The 25,891-nt window shown below is 50.9% G+C and overlaps 6 protein-coding genes across 6 annotated transcripts; 4 read left to right on the top strand and 2 right to left on the bottom strand.

The window, feature by feature from the left end:
- Positions 1–827: 827 nt before the first annotated feature.
- FPRO_06638 (uncharacterized protein) lies at positions 828–13,556 on the top strand (the record flags this gene model as incomplete). The annotated part of the gene is made up of 9 exons (XM_031228426.1): positions 828–1,171; positions 1,219–1,246; positions 1,321–1,348; positions 1,405–1,499; positions 1,596–1,632; positions 1,690–1,982; positions 2,031–2,481; positions 2,537–9,399; positions 9,477–13,556. 9 exons carry the CDS (start codon positions 828–830, stop codon positions 13,554–13,556), a joined length of 12,219 nt encoding a protein of 4,072 aa, XP_031078764.1.
- Positions 13,557–14,354: 798 nt separating this feature from the next.
- FPRO_06637 (uncharacterized protein) lies at positions 14,355–16,041 on the top strand (the record flags this gene model as incomplete). The annotated part of the gene is made up of 2 exons (XM_031228427.1): positions 14,355–14,771; positions 14,818–16,041. The coding sequence occupies 2 exons, from the start codon at positions 14,355–14,357 to the stop codon at positions 16,039–16,041; spliced, it is 1,641 nt and encodes a 546-aa protein (XP_031078765.1).
- Positions 16,042–16,158: 117 nt separating this feature from the next.
- On the bottom strand, positions 16,159–17,836 carry FPRO_06636 (uncharacterized protein; the record flags this gene model as incomplete). The annotated part of the gene is made up of 2 exons (XM_031228429.1): positions 16,159–16,469; positions 16,519–17,836. The coding sequence occupies 2 exons, from the start codon at positions 17,834–17,836 to the stop codon at positions 16,159–16,161; spliced, it is 1,629 nt and encodes a 542-aa protein (XP_031078766.1).
- Positions 17,837–18,726: 890 nt separating this feature from the next.
- FPRO_06635 (uncharacterized protein) lies at positions 18,727–20,039 on the top strand (the record flags this gene model as incomplete). Its single annotated transcript, XM_031228430.1, has 3 exons — positions 18,727–18,970; positions 19,023–19,838; positions 19,903–20,039. 3 exons carry the CDS (start codon positions 18,727–18,729, stop codon positions 20,037–20,039), a joined length of 1,197 nt encoding a protein of 398 aa, XP_031078767.1.
- Positions 20,040–20,239: 200 nt separating this feature from the next.
- Positions 20,240–21,659, bottom strand: FPRO_06634 (uncharacterized protein; the record flags this gene model as incomplete). The annotated part of the gene is made up of 2 exons (XM_031228431.1): positions 20,240–20,779; positions 20,829–21,659. 2 exons carry the CDS (start codon positions 21,657–21,659, stop codon positions 20,240–20,242), a joined length of 1,371 nt encoding a protein of 456 aa, XP_031078768.1.
- Positions 21,660–23,101: 1,442 nt separating this feature from the next.
- Positions 23,102–25,825, top strand: FPRO_06633 (uncharacterized protein; the record flags this gene model as incomplete). Its single annotated transcript, XM_031228432.1, has 1 exon — positions 23,102–25,825. The coding sequence occupies one exon, from the start codon at positions 23,102–23,104 to the stop codon at positions 25,823–25,825; it is 2,724 nt and encodes a 907-aa protein (XP_031078769.1).
- Positions 25,826–25,891: the final 66 nt, after the last annotated feature.

Genomic DNA, 25,891 nt, shown 5'->3' on the forward strand with positions numbered 1-25,891 from the left:
AAATGCATACCTAAATAGGGGCTAGTAACTACTTCCCGTTAACTACAGGCTGATATAACTCTTAATTGAATATAACCTACTGAATACGCTTACGATATGCAAGTCAGCGGCTTCATAATAATTCATCTTGGCTTTTCAGATGTCAGACCATTGTCTCTCTCATCCCGATTCACTCACGCAATCCGTTAATATGACAAACACCTGCATGAACCTTGCTCATCCGTCGCATCATATCAGCACTCCACAGATCCTATTCCACCAATAATCGTATCATTATTGCGAAACATCTCTATACTTCACTGCAAAGTATCTCAACAAGACACCACTCCTGAAACTTCACCACAATCCTTCTGCAACATTGATCACCAATAGTCGACATGTCAATCCAAATGACCAAATCTTCTCCGCTTTCTTTGATAAGCTTACCGCTGTAGAGTTGCAATGGACCTTGATATCTCGCGCACTGGGGGCTGAATCCCAAGAGTTTCGAGCCGGTAGCCGAGCATGGCAAGAGGATCATCAGGACCGGGAGAGGAACTGTTCATCCGGTAAGTGAGAGCGGCTGTGAAGGCGGAGTGGAGAGGCTGTCCAGAATCCTTGATGCTCAAGCCCCTGGAATCCCATTCCCATCTAGGACGTAGTCGTGATAGAGCATCGAGTAGACTTCCCATGTGTTAGCAAAACAAATCAAGTCCTGAGGTTCTATCTTCCCACCTACTATCTTATAAAGTCAACGCCACTGTTAGCTGTACCAAGCAGAACTTAGTGAACCCCCTTACCTTTGCCTTTGAGAATTATCTTTTGAAACACTACTACTATCTTTTACAATGACAAAATTCTCAAAGACTAATGAACCCATTGCGGTGGTCGGCACTGCGTGTCGTTTCCCCGGCGGTTGTAACACACCTTCCAAACTTTGGGATCTGGTGTGCTCATCCCGAGATGTCCTGCAGAAGGTGCCGCCGGCTCGGTTTAATGTGGACTCATTCTACCACTCTGATCCAACGCATCATGGCACTACCAATGTCACACAGAGTTACTTCCTCGATGAGGATGTTACAAAGTTTGACAATGGCTTCTTTGGCATTCAGCCTATGGAGGCTGAGGCTATGGACCCTCAGCAGAGGTTGTTGCTGGAGACTGTCTATGACTCTGTTGTTGACGCAGGCTTGTGAGTTATACCGGGTGTGTGAGAAGTTGGGCACTGACAGTATGCAGGGCGATGGAGGACTTGAAGGGCTCAGATGTGAGTATTGACAGCAGCGCTACAGATCATATCTCTTGTTGCAGAACTGACCGATCTTGACATGCAGACATCAGTATTTGTGGGACAGATGTGTGACGACTGGTGCGTACTCAGATCATATCTTTGCATGGCCATGTTACTGACAACGCATGATGCAGGGCCCAGATGCTTGCTAAAGACTGGGACGATATTCCCACCTACATGGGCACTGGTGTTTCTCGTGCTGTCATGTCCAATCGTGTATCATATTTTGGTAAGTAATGACTCTACTCTGAGATCTCAAATTCTAACGTGGTAACAGTGAGTGGAACGCTACAGCGTTGGTGCAGAACTGACATGAATGACCCAGTTTGACTGGCACGGTCCCTCCATGAGCATCGACACAGGCAAGTCTTCCCCATCTCTGATCTACAAACCCCACAAACTAACAAAATGATCTACAGCATGCAGCTCAAGTCTGGTTGCAGTGCACGAAGCAGTCAGGACTCTGCGTAGCGGCGAGTCCAACGTTGCAGTCGCTGCAGGTGCAAATCTCATCTTGCTTCCTGGCATGTACATCTGCGAGAGCAAGTTGCGCATGATTTCGCCCACGGGTCGGAGTCGCATGTGGGATGCTAACGCCGATGGATATGCTAGAGGTGAGGGATTTGCCTCGGTTATCTTGAAGACGCTGAGTCAGGCGCTTGCGGATGGAGATCCGATCGAGTGCATTATTCGTGAGACTGGAGTGAACCAGGTGAGTGGCTTATGTATTTGTGCAGAAGGCTACCGCTAATCATACTAGGATGGCAAAACCCCAGGCTTGACTGTGCCCAGCAACATCGCTCAAACAGCTCTTATTCGCGATGTCTATCAAAGGGCTGGCTTGGACATTACCAAGCCCTCAGACCGTCCTCAGCTCTTCCACGCCCATGGAACAGGCACCAAAGCCGGAGATCCTAAAGAAGCTGAGGCCATCTCTAGAGCATTCTTTAGTGAAGGTCAGCCTCACGATGAGAAGCTAAACGTCATCTCTATCAAGACCCAGATTGGTCACACGGAGGGCACAGCGGGTCTTGCGAGTCTGCTTGGGACCATGATGGCGATGAAGAACGCTACCGTTCCACCAAACATGCACTTTGAGACACTCAACCCTGATATTGAGCCGTTTTACAGCAATCTCGAAGTTCCGACTTCTGCAAAGGCCTGGCCTGATGTCCATGGGAGCGTCAAACGTGCTAGTATTAACAGTTTTGGTAAGGTCCCCATCGCAGTCGTACGGCTCTGACATTTGCTAACTAAATTTGACAGGCTTTGGTGGTACCAATGCTCATGCAATTCTGGAGAGTTACGAGCCTGCTCTTCACAACCAGGCTGCAGCGACCACTGAAGCAGCACCTCCTCGTCTTTATACACCTCTTCTGTTCTCTGCCAATAGCGAGAAGGCTCTCAAAGAAGCTCTCTCATCTTATCTCAGCTTCTTGGAAGAGCGATATGAGACAAACATGTCCGATCTGGCTTGGACCTTACACAACCGACGCTCAACACTACCTTACAGAAGTAGTGTCGTTGTCCCTGCTGGTTCTGAAAATCCTCAAGAAGCCGCCAGAAGTGCTATTCTTGATGAGATTGAGCGCCTGACTGACTCATCACACAAGCTCCACCGATCATCAAGTGTCGCTGCACCTAAGATTCTCGGTGTGTTCAGTGGTCAGGGCGCTCAATGGCCTCGCATGGGTGCCGTACTTCTTGAGTCAACTGCTTGGGCTCGCGGCAAGATCGCCGAGCTCGATAGCTATCTTGCCGAGCTTCCTGCTTCGGACGTACCCGACTTCACACTCGAGTCCGAGCTGCTTGCCTTCAAGGAGACTAGTCGCGTCGCCGAGGCCGCCATCTCGCAGCCTCTCTGCACTGCTGTTCAAGTCCTTCTCGTTGATCTCATCCGAGATTTGGCAGGCATTCAGCTCAGCGCTGTGGTGGGCCACTCTTCTGGTGAAATCGCAGCAGCGTACGCCGCTGGCTTCATGACTCGTCGCGCGGCCATCGTGACGGCTTACTACCGCGGCCGCTACGCCACACTCGCTGCGTCGCCGTCCTCTAGCGAGATCAAGGGCGCTATGGCAGCAATCGGAACAGATGAAGCCGACGCACTCGAGTTCTGTGCGCTTGAGGATAACGCCGGCCGTATCACTGTCGCAGCTGTCAATGCACCCTCAAGCGTCACTCTCTCTGGTGATGAGGATGCTATTGAAGAGGCCATCGCTGTCTTCCAAGACGAAGGCAAATTTGCGAGACGACTCAAGGTTGATACAGCGTATCACTCTAGTCACATGCAAGCTGCAGCAGGACCGTATCTTGAGGCTCTGCAGAGAAGCGGTGTTCGCTTTGATGAAGAAGTCATTTCTGAGCAGCGGCCTCTCTGGTTCTCCAGTACCAAGGTCGATGCTGCGCCCATGAAGCGGGAGAACTTGAGTCCTCAGTACTGGATTGACAATATGGTCAAGCCGGTAATGTTCGCACCAGCACTTGAATGCGCGCTAGCACATTCGGCACCCTTTGACCTGGCCCTGGAACTGGGACCTCATCCTGCGCTCAAAGGCCCTGCTCTGGAGAGCCTTGGAAGTGGTACACCATACCAAGGTGTCCTTACTCGTGGAAAGGACGACGTTGAAAGCGTCGCCGATTGCTTTGGCGCTGTCTGGCGCAATCTGGGTCGTGGCCATGTCAACTTTGCTTCAATTGACGCTACACTCTCTGGTCGCGCATCGACACCCACTGTGGTCAGAGACCTCCCACCATATCCTTTCTCGGCGGACTCTCAGGTGTTCTGGTCAGAATCCCGTTTCTGCGCCGCGCTTCGTCAAATGGATGAACCCGTTCACCCTATTCTCGGTCGCCGTATGGTCGAGAACAGTGTTCCAGGCATGACCCAATGGCGCAACATTCTTCGCGCCCGCGAGATTCCCTGGCTCCGTGGCCATCGTCTTCAAGGGCAAGTCATCTTCCCCGGCTGTGGATATGCAGCTATGGCTCTCGAAGCGGCGATGATACTGGTGCGAGATCTCAAGGACTCTCCGACCGTTAGATTGTTAAGTCTTTATGATCTTACCATGGATCAGGCAATTGTCTTCAATGATGACAGTTCAAGTGTTGAGACACTTGTTACTATGAAGACTGTTGAGAGTAGTCACGATGAGCTCGTCGTTGACTTCGTTTGCTGCTCTTATCACACTCACGGACTGGCACCAGCTGTTACATCTACTCACGCTCACGGTCGCGTCGTCGCGCGCCTTGGTGCTCCTTCAGCAGATGCCATTGCTGGTCAGACCGCCCAGGACCCGTCTCGTCAATTCAACCTTGCTCCAATTGAGATTGACCGCTTCTATACTGAGCTAGCCAAGCACGGTTACCAGTACTCCCCTCCCTTCAAGGGCATCGTCGAGATTGAGCGCAAGTCCGACTTTGCTATCGGAAAGATTGTCGATCAATCTGGCCCTGAGTGGGAAGACCAAGTCGCTCTCGCTCATCCTGGCCTTATGGACTCTGGTGTCCAGACTGTTCTCGCTGCAATGGCCGCTCCTGGCGATGGTCGTTTGTGGTGCCTACAAATGCTGGTGGGCATTGATGCGATCCACGTCAACCCTTATTTCGCGTCAGCTGCTCGAGGCGCGACCATGGCTTGGGAAGCCAGTACCACGCTTGGTGAGGATGCAGATTCTCTGGGTGAGGCCGTTGGCGATATGAAGATGCTTTCACCTGATGGCCAACAAGCTTACATCGCGGTCGAGGGCGCCAGAATGAGGCCATTCACGCCCGCTACTTCTGCCAACGACTCTCCTCTCTTCTCGACATGGGTCTATGGTCCTTCTGAGCCCGATGGTGTGCTGGCGTCGCGCGTCAATCGCCCTCAAGAGGTGGCTGATGCAGAGATTCGCTCAGCCGACAACCTTGACAGACTGTCATTATTCTACGTGCGACGTCTCGCTGAGCTTATCCCGGCTGGCTCAAGGGCTCGCGATGAAGCTCAAGAGCACTTCAAGCGCCTTCTCACTTGGTGCGACCACGTTATTGGTCTCGTCAGTCGCGGAGAACATCACTTCCTGACTCCAGAGATGATGAACGACACCCAAGCTGAGGTCGATCGTCTACTGGAGGAGTATGCCAACTCCAACGACTTCAGACTCACCCACGCCGCTGCCAAGGCTCTTCTTGAAGTCGTCCCCGCGAACGAAGGCAATGTGCACGAGTATCTTACCAAGGATAACATGCTCAATCGGTACTACGAGGAGACTCTTCGCTACGAAGCAAGTGACCAGAAGATGTACAACATGATGCGACAACTTGCCCACATCTACCCCCAGATGCGCGTCCTTGAAGTCGGCGCAGGTACTGGTGGTGCGACATCGCACGCTCTGCCCGCCATTGACGGTGCCTTCTCGGTCTACACCTTCACAGACATCTCGACTGCCTTCTTTGACAAAGCAGAGGAGAAGTTCAAGGACTATTCCGGTCGCATTAACTTCAAGGCTCTCGATATGAACAACAGTATCGAAGAGCAAGGCTTTACTGAGTCATCTTATCACGTCGTGATGGCTGGCATGGCCCTGCACGCAACCGGCGATGTCGAGGGAGCTCTCCGCAACATCCGTCGTCTTCTGAAGCCCGGCGGCCGTCTCATTGGCTTCGAGAACATCAACAACGATGCCGTGCGATTGGGTATCGGAATGGGTGGCTTTGCTGCCTGGTGGTCCGGCGCCGAGTATGGTCGCCCTTGGGGTCCCATGTTGACGCTTGAGCAGTGGGACGATGCTCTGAAGAGGACTGGCTTTACTGGTGTTGATACCCATACTGTCGGCCACAATCAGACGCAGCCTATGTGTCTCTGGGTCTCAATGGCGAGAGATGAGAAGGTTGATCTCTTGAGAGAACCACTCACTGTTGTTCCTGAGAAGCAGCAGAGCTTGGTGGTTGTCGGCGGCAAGTCCCTTGGAACGATGGACCTTGTTGAGAAGACCAAGTCTCTCGTCGCGCCATTCTACCAGACCACAAGCCACTTCAGATCAGTTGAAGCCCTCAACGACATCACCGAAGACCAATTCCCCGAAGGCTCTTCAGTTCTCTGTCTGACTGAACTCGATGAGCCTGTTCTCCGCACCGTCACAGACCCCAAGCTCGATGGTCTCAAGACCCTCTGGGCTCGAGGCCGCAACATCCTGTGGGTCACCAAGGGCGCAGCATCAGAGCAACCTTACAATAACATGGTTATCGGTCTCGCGCGATCAATCCGCCAAGAGTACCCTAGTATTACCCTCCAGACAGTTGATCTCGACAATGCGACCGTTGGCGATGGATCATGGGTGCCTTCTTTCGTCGCCAGTGCTCTGAGACGTATTGAACTTCTTGATAGGTGGAAGCGCGAAGAGATTGCCAATGGTGCTGATCTGAACGACAAACTTCAATGGACTCAAGAGTCTGAGGTACGAGTTGTTGAGAAGAAGACTTACATGCCGCGGTTGAACGTCAACAAGGAATTGAACCATCGCTTCAACTCAATCCGCCGCATCATACATGAGGAAGTTGATCCTCAGTCACCCAAGACTTCATTCAGTCTCAATGCCAGCGCCAATGTGCCACTGGCAGCTCCAGTCATCGGACAGATCTCGCCTCTGCGTGTTCAACCCGAGACCGATGCTGCTGTTTCAAGCTACGAGGTTCGCATCCGAAAGTCACTCCTCCAGGCTTTGAGGATCGGCACACTGGGTTATTTCCGTCTTTGCGTTGGCGATGCCGATGGGAAACGGATTCTCGCTTTGACACCTTCTGCTGAGACGCCAGCGATGACACTCGAGGACCTTACGGTCGTTCTTCCAGCTGGTGCTTCGGAGGAACTATCTTCAATGGCTCTGTTGTCGACGGCAGCACACCTCGTCGCTGCTCAGATTGCGGCACTGGCCCCTCAGCAGAAAGGCAGCCATATCGTCATTCACGAGGCGGATCCTTTGGTGCGCACTGCAATAATGAACTTGTTCGAGTCGCATCCCGCCCCATCCTGGGATGTTAGTTTCACAGGCTGCTTGATTGAAGGTCAGCAGCCTCAAGATCTCCCCGGCAAGACCACTTGGTTGGCGCAGGAGATGTCATCTCGTGCTATTAGGAAGGTCCTCCCTGCTTTGACTACCTCCTCAGTCCTGGTCGACTTCTCAGCCCCCAACAGTCCTTCTGCGATTGTCGCGTCTGCTATGGCTGAGTGCCTTCCATGGTACGCTCGGGCGGAGAAGTCGTTGATCCGAAACCGCGTTGAGGTTCGCCTAGGCGATCTAGCAGATGCAAAGGCTGCGCTCCAAGCTGCCTGGAGCAAGGCAAGCAGCATGGTCATTGAAGCTCGCGATCGTGAGACTATCCCACTCAACCACATCGAGGCCTTCACTGCACCAACTGGCCAGTCGCTACATCTCGTTGATTGGGCCACTCCATCAGTGCCAGTGCGCGTTCATCCTCTCGACCATCACACCAACATCTTCCGATCAGACAAGACCTACCTTCTCGTCGGGCTCTCGGGCGAGATGGGTCAATCGTGCTGTGAATGGATGGCCGCTCATGGAGCACGATATGTCGTGTTGACCAGTCGCTATCCCAAGGTCGATCAGCGATTCATTGACAACATGGAACAAGCTGGTGTCACTGTCGTCCCTCGCAAACTTGACATCACTAGCAAAGAATCGCTTCATCTGTGCTACCAAGCCATCACCCGCACGCTACCACCGATCGCTGGTGTTGCCAATGGTGCTATGCTTCTGCAGGATGTTCTCTTCAAGGACATGGACGCTGCCAATCTGAACAAGGTCCTTGCGCCCAAGGTTAATGGCAGCATTTATCTCGATGAGCTATTTGCCGACACCAAGCTGGATTTCTTCCTCATGTTCAGCTCGGCAGCTAGTATCGTCGGATCTCGAGGTCAAGCCAATTACGCCGCTGCCAACATGTTCATGGCCTCCCTCGTCAACAATCGTCGCAAGCGCGGTCTCGCAGCGTCTATCATTAACATCAGCGCTCTCATTGGTCTCGGCTACATTGAGCGACAGAAGATCTACGACGCGAGCTTCTTCAAGGACATTGGTATCGCCAATACCTCGGCTCAAGGTCTTCATCAGCTCATCGCAGAAGCCATTCTCGCTGGGCAGCGCTTCGGTCCTGATGAGGATATTGAGGGTGGTGAGATCTCGCAGGGAATCATGCCTCAATTCTCCGATGATGAGCACAAGTCATTCTTCATTCATGACTCCAAATTCAGCAACATGCTGATTGAACGAGTCGACGGTGATGCAGATGTCGATGCGTCAGGTAACGCAGCTGCGGTGTCGCTTAGTCGCCAATTGAAGCGTGTCACTAGCAAGGAGCAGGCCTTGAGGGTCATCACTGATGCTTTCACTTTGAAGCTGAAGAAGATGCTGCGCATTCCTGCAGAGACTGACGTCCCCGAGTCGCTGGCTTTGGTGGACCAAGGTGTTGACTCGCTGGTTGCTGTGGACGTGCGATCGTGGTTCTTGAAGGAACTCGATACCGACATGCCTGTTCTCAAAATTCTGGGTGGAAACTCCATTCTTGATCTCGCAAGCGATGCCCTGGAGCGAATTCCCAAGGCTCTTCTTGACCTGGACCGCGATGATGACGAGGCAAGCAATGAAGCGCAGCCAAACAGCGACAAGAAGCTCACTGAGCCTCCAACCTCAAGCTCTAGCTCAGACGTTGTGACTGGCGACTCCGACGCTGTCTCGCAAAGCTCCGCGACAGACGTTTCCACGACCGCAAAGAGCACAGCGGGAGCTGACACGGCAAGCATCCCCCCATCTCTAAATAACATGAAGAATAACAATGGATCGGATGGCAGGCATGAGCGAGAGCTCGAAGATGAGGTAGCGAAAAAGCGCCGTGCAGATGAAGATGCGGCGGCTGCGAAGAGGCGGGAGGAGATTGTGAAGAGTTCGAGTGAGATTGTCGATGAGATGTCTCTTGTTCAGAGTCGATTTTGGTTCCTTACTACGGCGTTGGAGGATAAAACTACGTTTAATGTTACGATTTCGGCGCATTTGAAGGGTAGGGTTGAGGTTGGGAAGTTGGAGAGGGCGTTGGAGGGTGTTGCGAAGAGGCATGAAATTTTACGGACGAGATTCTTTGTAAGTGACTACTTCGATCCTTTCGCCGGAGCAGTTGAGGTAGTCTGTTTTGAGAACGAAGCTGATCCATATTGCAGTTTGGGGGCAATTCCCTCGAGACACCCATGCAAGGCGTTCTCTCCAAGCCGACTGTGCATCTTACATCGCGAGACATCAATAGCAAGAAGGATGTTGAGCAGGAGATGGAATGGCTTCACTCTCACCCTTGGAGCCTCGGCGATTGGGAAACCATCAAACTCTCACTTCTTTCCCAATCTGATACTGAGCACTGGCTCGTATTAGCATTCCATCACATTGCCTTTGATGGGTACAGTCTCGAGATTTTCTGGCGCGACCTGGCAAAGGCCTACAACGCCAATGGATCAATTCCGACATTGCCTGATGCGAAGCAGTATCGAGCTTACATTGCCAAGCAACGTCGGCAGAACCTATCGAAGCCATTCGAGTGGAGGAAGGCGATTGAGTATTATCGCAAGCTCATCATGCCCGAGCCCGAGCCACTTCCTCTTCTATCCTTTGCAAAAGTCAGCCATAGGAAGTTACTCGAGAACTACAGTTGCTACAACGCGGAGATCACTCTTGAGCCTTCGGAAGCAGCGCGCATTAGGAAGCTTGCCAAGGCCAATCACTCAACCTCATTCCACGTCTACGTCGCAGCTCTTCAGACTCTGCTTTTTGGTCTGATGCCCGACTCTGTTGATCGCTTGTTTATCGCGATGGATGACACCAACAGACTCGATAAAGACTTCATGGATACAGTTGGTCTTTTCGTCAACACTCTCTTCCTCCGCTTTGATCGCACCGACTATAACAAACTCTCCTTCTCAGATGCCGTCAAAGCCGCTCGCACAAAGACCTACAAGGCCCTCGAACATTCCGTGCTTCCGCTCGATGTTCTCCTCAAAGAGCTATGCATCACGCGTCATGGAAATGCAGTACCCGTAGCACAAGTGCTGATTGACTACCGCGTTTCACACAAAGAGTGGTTCAGACTTGGTGATTGCAGGGCTGAGATGGGCACAGGGCGAGCAGAGCGCCAAGGTAGTGATCTTGCATTTTACATCCTTGATGACTCTGACGAACAGAATGGCGGGAGTGTTCGAGTTGGTGTCGAGGTTCAATCGACGTTGTATGATGGGGAGCATGCTGAGATGCTCATTCGGGCCTATGCCAATCTTTTGGGAAAGGTTACGGCAGACGAAGTCGGCGCAAAGATGGCACTCAAGTCGCTGCCGCCTTGGAACGAGGATGACTTGTCTATTTCTCTGGGTCCGACGATTGATGGTTGGCCCGACGCCGACACGCTCTCCCATCGCATTGACACCATGATCCACGAGAACCCAACCGCGGCGGCACTTGACGATGAGACGAGCCAATTGACCTACGAGCAAATGGGCCGTCGCATCGATGAGATCGCCGCTTCTTTGACCACAGCTGGTTTGAGGGAGAGTGACTTCATCGGTGTATTCCAAGAAACTGGTGTCGACTGGATCTGCTCAATGCTTGCAATTCTCAAGCTCGGCATGACCTACGTGCCCTTGTATCCTCCCATCGGGATGCCTCGATTGGCGGCCAATGTCCAGGTCGCTCAACCTCAGGCAGTTCTTGTTGACGACTCTACGGCCGATAAATTTGATCAATTGGGAACCCAATCCGCCCAGATGATCCACGTTCCCATCGCTGGATCTTCTACCGCTGAAGTCCCCATTCGCGCTCGGCCAGGTCAGAACGCCATGATCCTCTGTACCAGCGGTTCAACTGGCATTCCGAAGGCCGTTGTCCATACAAACCGAAGTCTCAAGGCTCTCGTTGAGCCACATGCCATCGTCCAAGAGCAGGACAAACCCAGCTACGCTGCACGAGTCCTCCAACAGAGCGCTTTCAGTTTTGATCTGTCAATTGACCAGACGATGCTTGCGCTCTGCAACGGCGGTTGTGTCTTTGTCGTTCCCAACTCGAAGCGCGGCGACCCTCTTGGTACAGTCGACATGATCGCTCGACACAATATTACTTATACGATGTGCACGCCGTCCGAGTATAGCATCTGGCATCGCTTCGCTCGAGACCGTCTTCTCGATTGCACATCATGGGAGAATGCTTCCTCGTCGGGTGGCCCTCTGTCAACCGCGCTTGTTCGCGCGTTTGCTGGTCTTGAGCTTCCTCATCTCAGAGTCTTCAACCACTGTGGTCCGACCGAGACAACTGTCACCAATAGGATTGAACTCGACTTTGCTGACTACGCTGAGGGTGAGAAGGCGCAGATGCGATACGTCACTGACGTTGGCTTTCCTTGTGCCAATTACTCTACCTACATCGTCGACGAGAACATGAAGCTCGTTCCACGAGGTTACCCTGGTGAGATTGTGGTGGGCGGTGCTGGTGTCGCAGATGGCTATCTTGGACGTCCACATCTTACCAAGGAGAAGTTCATTACAGATCCATGGACTTCATCGAAGGAGTGGAAGATCATGTATCGCACCGGCGACCGTGGTAAGCTTCGTGCGAACGGTATGGTCGATATCTTGGGTCGTATCGAAGGCGGTACCCAGGTCAAGCTGCGAGGCTATCGCATTGAGTTGGGCGACGTTGAGAGCGCTATCTTGAGTGCAGCTCAGGGCGTTCTGTCAGACGCTGTTGTGACTCTGCGATACCCTGAGGATCGTCATGAGGATCACGATGATGATGGTTTCCTTGTCGCGCATGTCGTCGTCGCTGACAAGAGTCTTCGTCGTCCTGAAGTAGACTCCTTCTTACGCAAGATCGTCTCGAAGCTCCCTCTGCCTCATTACATGCTTCCAGCCTTGATGCTACCAATTGATCGCTTCCCATTGACAGCGCATCAGAAGCCTGACCGCAATGCGATCGCAGCCCTTCCTCTGCCTGCCTTCACTCCGGCCACGGCCAATGATGCCGTTGCTGAAGAGGTCAGTCTCGAGTCGGAGACACAGAAGAAGATCGCGAAGATGTGGAGGACTCTGGTCCCAGCGAGCGCATCTGCTACCATCACAGCAGACACTGACTTCTTCCACGTCGGCGGAAGCTCACTGCTACTGATCAAGCTTCAGGGCATGATCAGGAAGGAGTTCAACGTGTCGCTAAGGCTTTTGAACCTAATGGCTGCCAGTAAGCTTCGTGGGATGGCTGCGCTGGTGAACGACGAGGTCAGTGGTGGTGACATTGATTGGGAGAGGGAGACCAAGATTCCTGACGAATGGCTGAGCGTGACGCAAGTCGCCTCGCAGAAGATGGATGGCCCTGTTCGCGTTCTTGTCACTGGCGCGACTGGGTTTTTGGGGCGAAACTTGATGTCTCATCTTGCCGAGTCTCCTCAAGTTTCTGAGATACACTCGCTTGTCCGCGACGCGTCAATCACCGAGACCAGCGACAAAGCCACTCTCTGGCGTGGAGATCTCAGCCAACCAAGCCTGGGTCTTTCTGACAATGACTTGACGCTTCTCAGCAACAGTGTCGACGCGATCATCCACTGCGGTGCTAACCGTTCTTTTTGGGATGATTACCGTTCCCTTCGCGCCGTCAACGTTAGCAGCGTCGCGGAACTCATTCGTCTCGCGCTTCCCCGCCGTCTTCCAGTTCACGTGTTGTCCAGTGGAGCTGTCAAACGGTATAGAGATGGACATCCACCTGTTGATGGCAGCGATGGATACGTCGCGTCAAAGTGGGCTGCTGAAGGGTTGTTGCGTGATGCTGCGAAGCGAGCTGGATTGCCTGTGTTTATTCACCGCCCAGCGCCAGCACTGACTGTTACCGAGACTGCCGATGAGGATACCATCACGTCAGATGAGCTTCTTCGTCTCGCGAAAGCCATTTCCCTGCGCCCCGATCCAACGGGTCTGAATGGCACGGGTCATTTCGTGCCAATTGATCAGATCTCGAGCCGCATCGTCGACGCGCTTATCCGGTCTTCTGCCCAACCACAAGACGGTGTACAAATCATTGAGCACGCGGGCACAAAGACATTGAGCATGGGTGAATTTGCGAACCTTTGCGAGCAATTACCAGAATTGAAAGAGCTACCAACTGCAAAAGTGCTCCAATGGTTTGGTCAAGCGAAGAAGCAGGGATTGAAGCAATTTTTGACGGCGCTGGAGGTGGAGTTTAGCGATGACAAGGGCGATACTGCTGTGATGAGCAGATGAAGAATGGTTTCGTCAGGAGTAATGTCACCGGGATGCAAGGATGGATAGCGGTGCCTGGAGTGTTTGTGGATATTTCTTGCATGTACTTTTGCTCTCTCTTTTCTTTTACTAAATAGAATACTGCTCTTTCTCGTCATGTGAGCATTTTTGTCTTTCCGAGTATCCGGCGCAATGCAATGTTACTGTCATCGCTAACCCTGTAGTCAACCCCACCAACTAAGTTACCCTGCATCTTGTTGCCTCTTTCACCGTCCATCCTCCAAAAATGCTCAATTGATCGAACCATTGGAATAGATACATGCTCATATTCTGTCTATTGCACGATTCCTCAATTACCGACAATAAATCGCTTCATCTCGGAATGTCTCACCTCACTTAAACTTTCCCCATGATTCGATTTCCCCGATAAACTTCTATCATCTCAACTGTCGGGCCGTTGATGTGGAGTAGCAAACTTCAACCGCAATACAATTCAAGACAAGATCTTCACTCAGAACCTGAACTCCATCTCCCATTCGATGACGACGATTATCGGTCCGACGCTACCTCGCCAAGTCGGTCCATTTCCCATGTCTTCCCCACAACCGCCAGATTAACCTATGGCTCTGACATCACCCCTTCTCCAGATCGGCGTGTTTCTTGCCTGGAGATGGACGCGGGGAAGAAAACGCTAACCGTTGGATCGGTGCCGATGTCGTCGGAAGGGTATCGCCTGATCAGGATGTTGGGTATATAAGCGTCATATAATCCTCGAAATCTCGAATTATTCAGCAAGATACAGTTTGCGTTTTGATCACCATGAGAGGTCTCTTGTTCTCGACCGTGGCTGGCCTCGTTCAGCTCAGTGCCGCCCAGTCTTCCACTACTCCTTCTGTACCAACTGGAACACCCATCACGGGCGATTACAATGGCACATACCGTCCTCAGATTCACTTTTCTCCTCCCCAACATTTCATGAATGACCCCAATGGCATGTTCCGCGATGCTGATGGTCTCTGGCATTTATACTATCAGTATAATCCCACCGATGTAGTCGCGGGCAACCAGCATTGGGGCCATGCAACGTCAAAGGACTTATACCACTGGGTGAATCAGCCCATTGCGCTCTTCCCACCGGAGAAAGACACTTATGTCTTTTCTGGAAGTGCTGTTGTTGATGTCAACAACACGTCCGGATTCTTCCCTGACCAAGACAATGGTGTAGTTGCGATCTACGTAAGTTGTCAACAGAAGTTGAATGGTCACCGCTAATGATATACAGACTCTGTCATCGCCTACCGTTCAGGATCAAGCAATCGCCTATTCGAGGGATGGAGGCTACACCTTTACTCCATATGCCAACAATCCCGTCATCAACAGCACATCTACCCAGTTCCGTGACCCCAAAGTCATTCGCTACGACGACTCATGGATCATGGTCGTTGCCTACCCTCAAGACTTCAAGATTGGTATTTTTGAGTCTGACAACCTCAAGGACTGGAAGCCCACCAGCAATTTCTCCCACCATGGACTTCTCGGTCTGCAGTACGAGTGCCCAAACATGATCCCCATGCCTTACGTAGATGAGGATGGTAAGAAGCAAGATGATATGTGGCTCATGGCCATCAGCATCAACCCTGGTGCACCATTAGGAGGTTCTATCACTGAGTACTTCCCTGGTACTTTCAATGGTACTCACTTTGAGGCTGTGGATGCTGCTGCACGAATTGCAGACTTCGGCAAGGATAACTATGCTGGACAGTGGTTTTATGGTCTTTCAGAGGACGAGTATCCTGTTTCCATTGCTTGGGCTTCCAACTGGCAGTACACCAGCGTCGTACCTACAGGCGATGAGGGTTGGAGAAGTGCGATGAGTCTTCCTCGTGAGAACTACCTCACCAAGGCTAAGCGCGTTGGTTGGAAGCTTGTCTCCAAGCCTTATGACCTTAGCCCTGTGCTGGGTCGTGAGCTCGCCTCCAACAGCAGCTTTGGCAACGGAACACTCATTGTTGACTACTCTGGTGTTGAATCGAACGCTATTTACTGGGAAGTCAATGTCACTGGCATTCCCGACGGTGGGATTCCCTCAACCTCTTCTATGAACTGGACGTTCTCAAGCCCCATCACCAACGAAGCCATCAAGAGCGGCTACTACCTCGGCGGCGATCCCGTGTTCTTCCTCGACCGTGGTGGTGTCAAGGGGTTTGACAATATCTTCTACACGGATAAGACCTCCCTCGGCAGTCTTGCTACTGAGAACGGCACCTGGAGCCTTAGCGGTGTCATTGATAGGTCTATTTACGAGGCTTTCCTCAACGATGGTGTTGATAGTGTTACCAACACTTTCTTCTCCACAGAGCCATTGACACTCATGATATTCAGCGCAACTGACTTGCCCGAGGATGTCAAGGTTAGTGTCAAGGTTCATGCTTTGGAGAGTGCATGGAAGGAGATGGAGAATGATGATGGACTTGTGGCGGGAAACAGAACATCGAGTTCATCGTAGTGTATAACATTTGGACTATATATATAGAAATATGACATCTGTGCTTTGATAAATGGGTTTGTGATGCTTCTACCTTCAAGTTACATTCTTTTCCACGTTCAAACTCTAAAGCTTTGCTCATTTTCTATCCAACATACTGAAAAGTTTGTGTTGCTTGATTGGCGAGATAGAGATCAAGGCTAGGACTGCCCAAGCCAGCATCATCAACCAAACATGTCCAAAAGCTTGCATGAGTGACTCTATCACTCCACTGTACCAGTCCTCCGGCAGACGACGAATCTCGGTCAGGTCATCCTTTATACGTCGAATTTCTTCGGCCGCATTTGGCTGATGGCCGAACCGTGCCTGCAAGCTCATGTCTAGGCTTGATTGGTATAAGACGGAGGCTAGTGTTATTCCAATGGTACCGCCCAAGCTTCGTGCAAGGTCTATAGATATGTTAGTGGCTTTCTTATCAAGGGCTGCTGAAAGTCTTACAAGTGGTGGATGTGACAACGGCCTGTTGTGCATGCCCTACTGCCGCTACGCAAGCGACCTGTGTGATGCTAAAGACGGCATTGTAACCGAGACCAACGATGAAGAAGGCTAGGCAAGTCGTCCAAGCTGGAGTGGTCTCATTCTGAAATGCGAATATACCAGTGCCTGCGACCAGAAGAAGAATGCTGCTCACCACCAGTCCTACATACTTGCCCGTCTTCTTCATGAGGTATCCGGGCACGAGTCCTCCGAGACATGTGCCAACTGATGCCGGCAATATCTTCAAACCCGCGTTAGTGGCGGAATCGCCACGGGCCTGAAGGTAGAGAGGGACGTAAAAGATGCTGGTCAGAGCAATGGCGGAGCAAAAGACGCTAGCTAGGCAAGAAGCGAGTACTGTCGGGTTGAGAAGAAGCCGGACAGGGATAATCGGCTGAGAAGCTCTAAGTTCCCAGATGACAAAGGCTAAGAATAATAATATCGAGAGCGAAATGGCTGCTATGGGCAAAGGATGCAACCACGGGACTATGTTTCCTCCAGAGCTCAGGCCTAACACGAGGGCTGCCAGGAAAGAGGAAACTAAAAAGACGCCACCAAAGTCGATACGCTTGACGTACGACTTGTCAGACTGTTTGGGTGGAACTTTGATCAGGCTGTACACGATGATAGCTGAGAGGAGAGAAGGAAGTACTTGAATGAGAAAAGCCATTCTCCATCCCCAGCTGGTATAGTCATTTAAGAAGCCACCAAATACAGCACCGACCATAGCGCCGGAAGCATACCAGATATTGGCAATACCTCCTACCAATCCACGCTTCCGAAGAGGGACGAGATCTGAGCCTAGGAAGGTTGGTATACTCATAAGACCCCCACCACCGATGCCAGAAATGACTCTTCCCAGTATCATTATCTTCTGGCTAGTAGCAAGGCCGCATATAAGGTTCCCCACTGCAAAGGCAATGTTACTAAATGCCAAACCAGGTCCGCGACCAAAAATGTCAGTGAGGCGGCCTGAGATTGGCTGACTGGCAGCATTGGCTATCAGATATGCCGTAGCAAGCCAGGACAGGAGACTTAGAGAATTGAACTCGCTGGAGATCTGAGCAGACAGGGTAGCGATAACGGTCGTATCGGCTGCTCCGAGAAAAACACCAAGCCAGGCTGTGCTCATGATCATAGCGAGTCTTGCGAAGGAGAGCTCTTTGCAAATTATTGCTACTTCTCCATCCTGCTCAGAGGTCTCAGATACATCACGAGGAGAACAGCCATAGCTTTGGTTCTCATGGTCCGATCCGATAAGTGGTGTACGTTCAGACATAGTGTCTGGATGATAAGAAGAGGGCAAATTATGAAACGATGATATAAGAACAGACAGTAAAGAAGTATTTGAGAAAGATAGTTTGTAGAAAGATTTTTTTGTTAAAGAAAACGAATGACAAAATGAAGGATTTAACGCTGTCTATGGTAGGCTCATACGGGAACAGGCTCAATAGGTCACTTACAAAACGCACTGATGCATCAGCAAGGATTGTCCCTGGCACTACCAACTAGAAACCAATGCAGATGGAGCTTTTCAGCAAAATCTGAGAAAATACAAGGAAGAGAAAAACTTCAAGGTTCCGATAGAAGAGTTGACCTGGCCAAGGTACGACCCCGTCTCACCCTTGTGTTGGTGCGCATGTCACCCAAGTGTAGTTTCATGATCGACGTTACTAAGAATCAATAGTTTAGATTGCATGTAATTAGTTCTCTCCACTTCGCGGTCAACGCATTCCAGCATCCTGGTGCAGATACTTAGAAGTATTGATCATCCCGTCTGTCTTAGCCTCGACCAACAAGAATGGTTCCCAGCCTCGCCGACTTCCGGGCGCTTAGTCTGCGTCACTGACCCCGGCCTCAGCTATGACATATCTCAGCACCGTCACCTGAAGATCTGCACTCGGCCCAAGATCATATTTTCAGCCGTGTGGCTTCAACTGAGACATTGGAGTCCGCGCGTAATGTGGAGTAACCGGTCTTTGGCATGCCACATCCCAGAAGGCAAAGGGAGTGCAAATGAGGTCAAGCCTCAATTGGTATTGTTAAGCATGTGAAAGTGTACGAGAAGCGCCTATTTGGTACACTTTTAGACACATCACCAGAAAAATATCGAGAAAGGGCTCATACCTTGGGAGACAACATTCACAGCTTTCGAAACAAACCGTCATGATGTGGCTCAATTCTGTTATCCTGCTCACCTTTGCTTTCTTCCTGCGCTCAGCTACCTGTGCTCCTACTACCCAACTGTCATCCCTCACAACAGATTATGAAGTTATTGTTGTAGGTGGCGGGCCTTCAGGGCTCGGTGCCCTCAGCTCCCTTGGACGCATTCGCCGCAAGGCTTTAATGATCGACTCTGGCCAATATCGCAATGCGCCAACGCGACTCATGCACGACGTTGCTGGTTTTGATGGTTTTTGGCCCCTCCTGGCAGCACTACTGAGCTATCTTCTGACTGAATGTAGGTGTAACGCCGGCATATTTTCGATGGTCTGTCATGCAGCAGATTGCCCATTACCCGACAGTCAGCGCAATGAACGGAACTGTGACCAGGATTCAGCCTGAAGCAAACTACACGTTCTTCAATGTATCATGTAAATTGCTAGATGGTACAACTTCTACTTATACCGCTAGGAAAGTCATCTTGGCGACTGGCCTGCGCGACCTTCTTCCGGAAACACCTGGGCTACGAGAGAACTTCGGTAAGGGTATTTACTGGTGTCCTTATTGCGATGGAATCGAACATGCCGATCAGTCAATGGGAATTCTTGGTCCTCTTGACATGGTCATCGAGGCAGCTGCCGAGGCAATCACTCTGAACTCTGACATTGTGATTTTCGCCAATGGCACCGATACACACGAATACCGTTCCAAAGCTGACAAGCAATTTGCTGAGAACTCGTCTGAGTATCTTCGAAGAATGAATATCAAAGTCGATAATCGTACTATAACTCGTATCACTAGATTAAAAGATGGCGGAGCACATGAGAGGGACCCGGCCCTGCCAATGGTGCCTGAGCATGATCTCTTCAGAGTCGAATTCGACGACTTTGGGCGCGAGGAACGTCAGATACTCTTTACGGTCTTCGGTAGCGAGCAAAGGTCTCCGCTTGGAGAAATGCTCGGGGTCAGTATGGCTAATGGCATGATGGATGTGGATCGCATAAGCATGGCTACAAATGTGCCTGGTATCTATGCTGTTGGAGATGCGAGTACTGACAAAAGCACCAATGTCTTACATTCACTCTATACCGGGAAGATAGCAGTTGTGGATATTAACAGTAAGTCAATTGTCCCCAATGCCGTATTACTCGAGTCATGTGGCAGCTGACGAGGTCTGAATAGTGGAACTGGAAAGGGAGATAAGCAGGTCGTTAAACTCTGAGACCAAGATTGATGCGGAAAAGAAACTCGGTCACGATGAACGGGGGAAGCTTTGGAAACAGATGAGCGGGCAATCTGGAGAGATCCTGGATTTGTAGACGGTGGACCAAAAGCAGGAGTTGCATGCCGTAGATTGAGGGAATTGGATCAACTTTCCTCATTCATAATACTTGCTGTCCATGTCAGCATGCATATGTGAGTATGCACCAGACGGACATACTTAGAAGCAAATGTACAATGATAGTAGTATTAATGATCAAATGATAGTATTATTAAGGATCAACAACGAATATGCACCTTACATGACCACGCATCCAGCGCCCTTGGGCTTCATCGAGTTCTTTCTCTGAACAGACACAAATCCTGCAACTTCCATATCATGCGAAGGTCTCCATGCACGCTCCAGAGCCATTGCCCTCTCTATGCGCCGCAGTCCCTCGAGCAATTGCTCACGAGGAAGGGCAAACGTGATTCGGAACCATCCTCTATCTCTAGCATGAAAGGGCACACCGCTCGCAACAGAAACCTTCGCAGATGCAAAGTTCTCCATGAGCTCTGCATCAGAAACCTCGGTTGCTGTCTCCCCACCGAGACGAGTCCATATAAAGACTCCTGCTGCTGGGCGATAGAAGGCAAAGCGATGGAAGGATAAGAAATCTCCAACGAGCTCTGCTGCATTGCGCAGAAGCATTCTGTTGCGAACGAGGATGTTCTCTAGGACTAAAAGGTCCGAGAAGAGACTGGAGGCAATCACAGACGTGGCATTGGATACTCGGTACCTGTTAAGAATGGCCATTGCATTGCGAAGCTCAGGGTTCCTTTGTGTCACGAGGAAGCCCTGCAAGAGGTTAGTCAAGATAACGTGAGCGTGGAGACGATGTTCTTACAAGTCGGAGACCACTACTACCCAGGTCTTTGCTCAATGCGTAGACGACATGTACGCGGGCAGGATTGACATTAAGACTCTTTATATCCAGAGACAAGACGGAGGTAAACTTAGTCTCTGGGGACTCAAAAACAATTGGCCCTTTTTCCGAAAATGGCTCCGCGCTCTTTGTTTGCTGTGGCCCCCACGCTGACATGCCGTAGATCTCGTCCGAGATGTACTGGATATCTTGCTCTTCGCAGAACTGAAGGATTGCTTCCAGCCAACTGGTAGGATAGATGTGCCCAGAAGGGTTCATGGGGTTGCAAACAATGATGCCACGTATGCGACATGTCGCAGCTTCCATAGCCTTGAGATAGAGCTTGATGAGCTGCTCTGGTGATGAGAGCCCAACTGGTGTCGTGACTGGTATCAACCGATCATCATTCCGCAGGTTACTTGCTATCCCAAAGCCTTCCCAGCACGGCGCATTGATCAGCATGCCTTCATCGAGCTCGCTGAGTGAAAAGTCAAGACAGTCGAGGATGGATCCAGCGCCAGCACCACAGACGATGTGACTGGGCAGGACAGGACTTCGTGGATTGAAGAACCTGTTGAAGAAAGAGGCTGTGTTTTCGAGAAGATCCGGTGGCCCGCCGAGATTCTTCGAGTAGGAGAGATGTGAGGCTTCAAGGTTGTCGGCGATGGCTTTCTTCATCAGCGGAATAAGATCTGGACGGCAAAGCCAGTTCTCTGCTGAGTTCATGGCAAGCACGTCCTCCGGCCATACTGGGACAGAGGGAATCTCTTCTGCCAACCAGTTCAGGCTTTTCTGAGCGCGATGGGAAAGCATTGTGTTGGTAATATGAGAATGTTGGATTCTACTCGGTGTAGATGTTTGGCATCCGCTGTATTTGGTAGTACAAATATTGGCGGCGTCAACCTCTTAGTTGACATATGGGAAGATAGAATAGAATGGTACTCGGACCTGGCTGCCCATCCATCGTGTACAGTAGATAAAATGTACGTATCCCTTTCAGTGCAAGTTTGATAGTTCTGGGGTCAGACCGCCAGCGAGTGAGTGTTTGGCCATCGGCCGATCCTCCCTTCTGCTGTATACGTAACCCCTGAACCCTGACTCATTGAGATAAGAAGGTTGTAATGAAGGAGAACTTCCAAGATCCCTGGATTGACATCGGAATGGTGAATTAGGAAATGATTTCCAGCCTACGAGGAGTGGCATCGACACGAGCCGTGCCATATCCCAGTCATTTTACGCTTAGACGTTGCCCACCAGCAGAGCCTCTAGGGCCTGGGCCTGAAGATTTAATTGAAACATTGTGTTTCCGTGTCTCAGCTCAGCCAGCCCTATGAGCAAAACCAAAGCGATCATCTCCTTATCGGGCACCGGTTCCGTTTCCGCAAAGACTTGTTGAGATGAGCGTTACGTATACAGTGTCACTAAATGCTTGTTAATTATTTAACTATTGGCCGACGGCCTGAGACCAAAATGTCTCGGTTCGGACCATCGGCCTCAACAATACCGTCGCCGATGGCCCTGAGCCCCTACCCTTGTCGTCCCCAGTGAGACATATGCACACTATCGGCCTCGCCCGCTTCCCCGGGTGGCCGCAATTGTCTCAGCTACTGGCTATCGACAATCTCATTCGGGTGTCGGTGTCTTATCCTCGTCATTGGGCCAATCAGTCAGTCCTTTACAAGTTCGGAATGCAAGGTGCGTATCTGCAGGTTTCTTCAAGGAACAGTCTCAGCACCTCCTCTTTGCTTTTGCATGCCATTTGTAGTCTGAGCGCATCTACACGGTGGGAGGGATGGAACTGAGGGGCCGACATTAACAAAGCGTAAATGTCAATGATCACCGGAATCTCAGCTCCCTTTGGCGCGAATCAACTACTGTACAAGTCTTAGTCTTGATGGAAAGCGAAATGATAACCTGCATCACCGTAGGTGGCTTGGTTTGCCATGAGAAACGTGTGCTTTGCTTCATTCGCATATGGAGGCGGTAAGACTTTGCTATGGTGAGCAAGTCACCTTTTTCTTTTTCTGCCCTTGCGTCACGTAGATCCACGTCATTGGAGTTGGGATTGATGGAGGTTATGAATGAGGAACAAAAAAGAACGATTATTCTTGCAGCCGTGACCGGTATCCTTCCAATAGTTAAACAAACAGAAACCATTTATCTTTGAACCTGGTTTCCCGGAGTCAATCATAAATTACCAGACAAAATCTCCATTTTCTATGACCGACCACAGTGAAGAGACTCTATCGGGAACTATGGCGACCCATCTTCAAAGCTTCGGAGAGTGGCAGATCCAGAAGGACATCATTTACCTAGACAATGGTGCCTTTGGGTCCTGTCCGAAGTCCGTCGTCGAGAAGCAGAAAAACATTCGGCAACGCATTGAAGAAAATCCCCATGAGTTCTTCGAAAGATCATATGTCTCCGGCTTGGAGGCCAGCAGACGCTCTCTGGCTGGCTTCTTACACGTCGATCATCGAGACATCTTTCTGCTTCCTGGCGCAACCCACGCCATGAACGTCGTCATTCAAAGTCTGCGATTCAACCCAGATGACGAGATATTGACTACAAACGTTGCGTATAGCTCTGTGCGGATGGTGCTTGACCATGTTGCCGAGAGAGATGGTGCTCATATCGTTGTCGTCAATGTGCCTCTGCTAGTCACAGGCCCTGAAGATGTGATGCGGCGCATACTTGCTGGCGTAACGCCTCGCACACGTTTTGCAGTCATCGATCACATCCCAAGCCGAACTGGTCTCGTGCTTCCAGCAAAACAAATCGTCAAGGAGCTTGAGTCTCGCGGTGTTGACACCTTGGTCGACGGAGCACATGCGCCCGGCATGATTCACCTGGATCTCGAGGAAATCAACGCCGCATACTACGTCGCCAACTGTCACAAATGGATGTGCGCACCACGAGGAATTGGTTTCCTCCACGTTCGGCGAGATCGCGCTCAGAACATCAAACCGTTGGTGATTGCCAGGTCCCCGTATGTCGTTGGCAAGTCCAAGCACTCTGTGCTTGAGCACAATTTTGGATGGATGGGGACCTATTGCCCTTCGGCAATGCTTTCCCTCCCCTCCGCTATCGATCATCTCAACACTGTGATGCCAGGCGGGTATAGCGGCTTGACGAGTCGTAACCATGACCTCGCAGTATTGGCCCGCAGGATTGTCTGCAAAGCTATCGGCGTAGATCTTCCGTGCCCGGACAGCATGATTGCTGCCATGGCGACTATACCGCTGCCAGACTCTCCAGGGCCTGAGCAGGAGGGTATGCTTCCCATTCAGCAAGCTCTATGGAAGGAACATGGCATTGTTATACCGGTTTACTCTTGGCCTTCATACCCCAAGAGAGTGATCCGTTTGTCTGTGCAGGCTTATAATACGTTGGATCAATACCTCAAGCTAGCCGACTGTTTACGCATCGTGCTGCACAAAGAACGAAAGTCCTACTCGCTTGCCTCTGTTGGTTCAATTGAGCCTCCAACCCCTCCATACACGAGGAGGCAAAGTGATGATTCTGCCTACTCTTCATCCTCCGAGGGTCACCTGTCATGCGGATGCTCCAGCTCTAGAATCAAGAGCTTAAGCGCGGGACATGGTGTGTCTGGAATTCCGTGCCAAGACATTGAGAAGCCGACTCTGGCCATGCTCAGGAGCCTCGCTGAATCCAGATTACGGAAGATTTTACATGGCACATTCTCATTCGATTCTGTTTCCATGTTTCCCACCGCTGGAGCTTGCGAGGCGGCACTCACGTTGACCAGTGAGATCCAGAAACATGCGAACATGGAGAGTTCCAAAATGGCCTACATGCTGTCTTGCATCCCACGGCGCAGAATTCCACGGATGATGGCTTCTTCTGTATCGCAGCTGCTTCAGACTGAAGACGTCATCGAGAATTGGCCGCTGCGAATGAACACGCTCAAGAATCAGTCTCAGACACTCACTCGAGCAATCATTTCTGCCATGAACGCTCCCAGAGCGCCTGCCGTATTCACAGTCGATCTCAATAAGTTTGTCAGTCGAGTTGTGCCGTATGAGACGGAAACCGACGAAGAGAATCTCAGTCTGACGTTTTGGGACCGTGCTCTGACAGACTTCGCGACCAAGGGAGGATGGTCTCCAGGTCGGGTTACCTCGTTCTTGCAGATCCATGCGTTTTTAAGGGATCCTGTTGGTGGACTGCGCAACAAGTTTGAAACCCGCAGAGATAATTTCCTGAAGCTCCTCACCAGCCTCACAAAAGAGCTGGAAGAGTCGAGGCAGACTATACGAGAAGATGTCGCAGCGCAGTTGGCAGCCGAGTCTTCATTCCTTTCTCAGCCTCTCGCCAGTAATGCAAGCTACGTTCACTTTTCGGAGGATCAGCAACTTGTATACTCGTACGTTGACATTTCCGATATGGCTCGATCCGAGTTCTCTTGCCCAGAAATTGTGATTGGCATGATTGGCGATATCCTCAATTGCAGGTCCGGGGACAACATCAGTATTGCGCCAATTGCTGTAGCCAACATCCATCCTGTTTGTTCAAGCCATAATTCTCGGCAAGTCATCATAGATGGTAACAACCGGATTACTACCCTGACCTTCCTCAAATTCGTCTCTATCTACGGACTATCAGAGCTTGAGAAAGCCGAAGATAACTTGCGAGAATACTGCCAGGACAGCGGATTTGGACCAGTCTATTTTGTTGACTTCTGCGCTGTGCTACAGCTGCTCCGGGACAGTGCGGTGCATATATTGAGCCAACTTCAAACTGGTGTTGGTTTGGGACACTTCAAGCATATTACGCAGGTGCCGTGTCTGATTACGGAGGAGGCATCTTTCATTACCAAGGTGTTGGTCAATGGAGAGGAGATTGCACAGCCAATTCACCAGTCTATTTTTGCGACAGATGATTTGCTTGTAGCGTTGCCGGCAAAGATGCAGTGCCATGGGCGGGCGAAAGGGTTCAAGGCGCTACCAGTTAGGTAGATGAAACGTGATCTAGGAATACTTCAGGCTTCAGTTTATCATATAGTGCTAAGATATTAACCATGT

Source organism: Fusarium proliferatum (genome assembly GCF_900067095.1).
Source record: "Fusarium proliferatum ET1 genome assembly, contig: FPRO_scaffold003, whole genome shotgun sequence".
Classification (NCBI taxonomy): domain Eukaryota; kingdom Fungi; phylum Ascomycota; class Sordariomycetes; order Hypocreales; family Nectriaceae; genus Fusarium; species Fusarium proliferatum.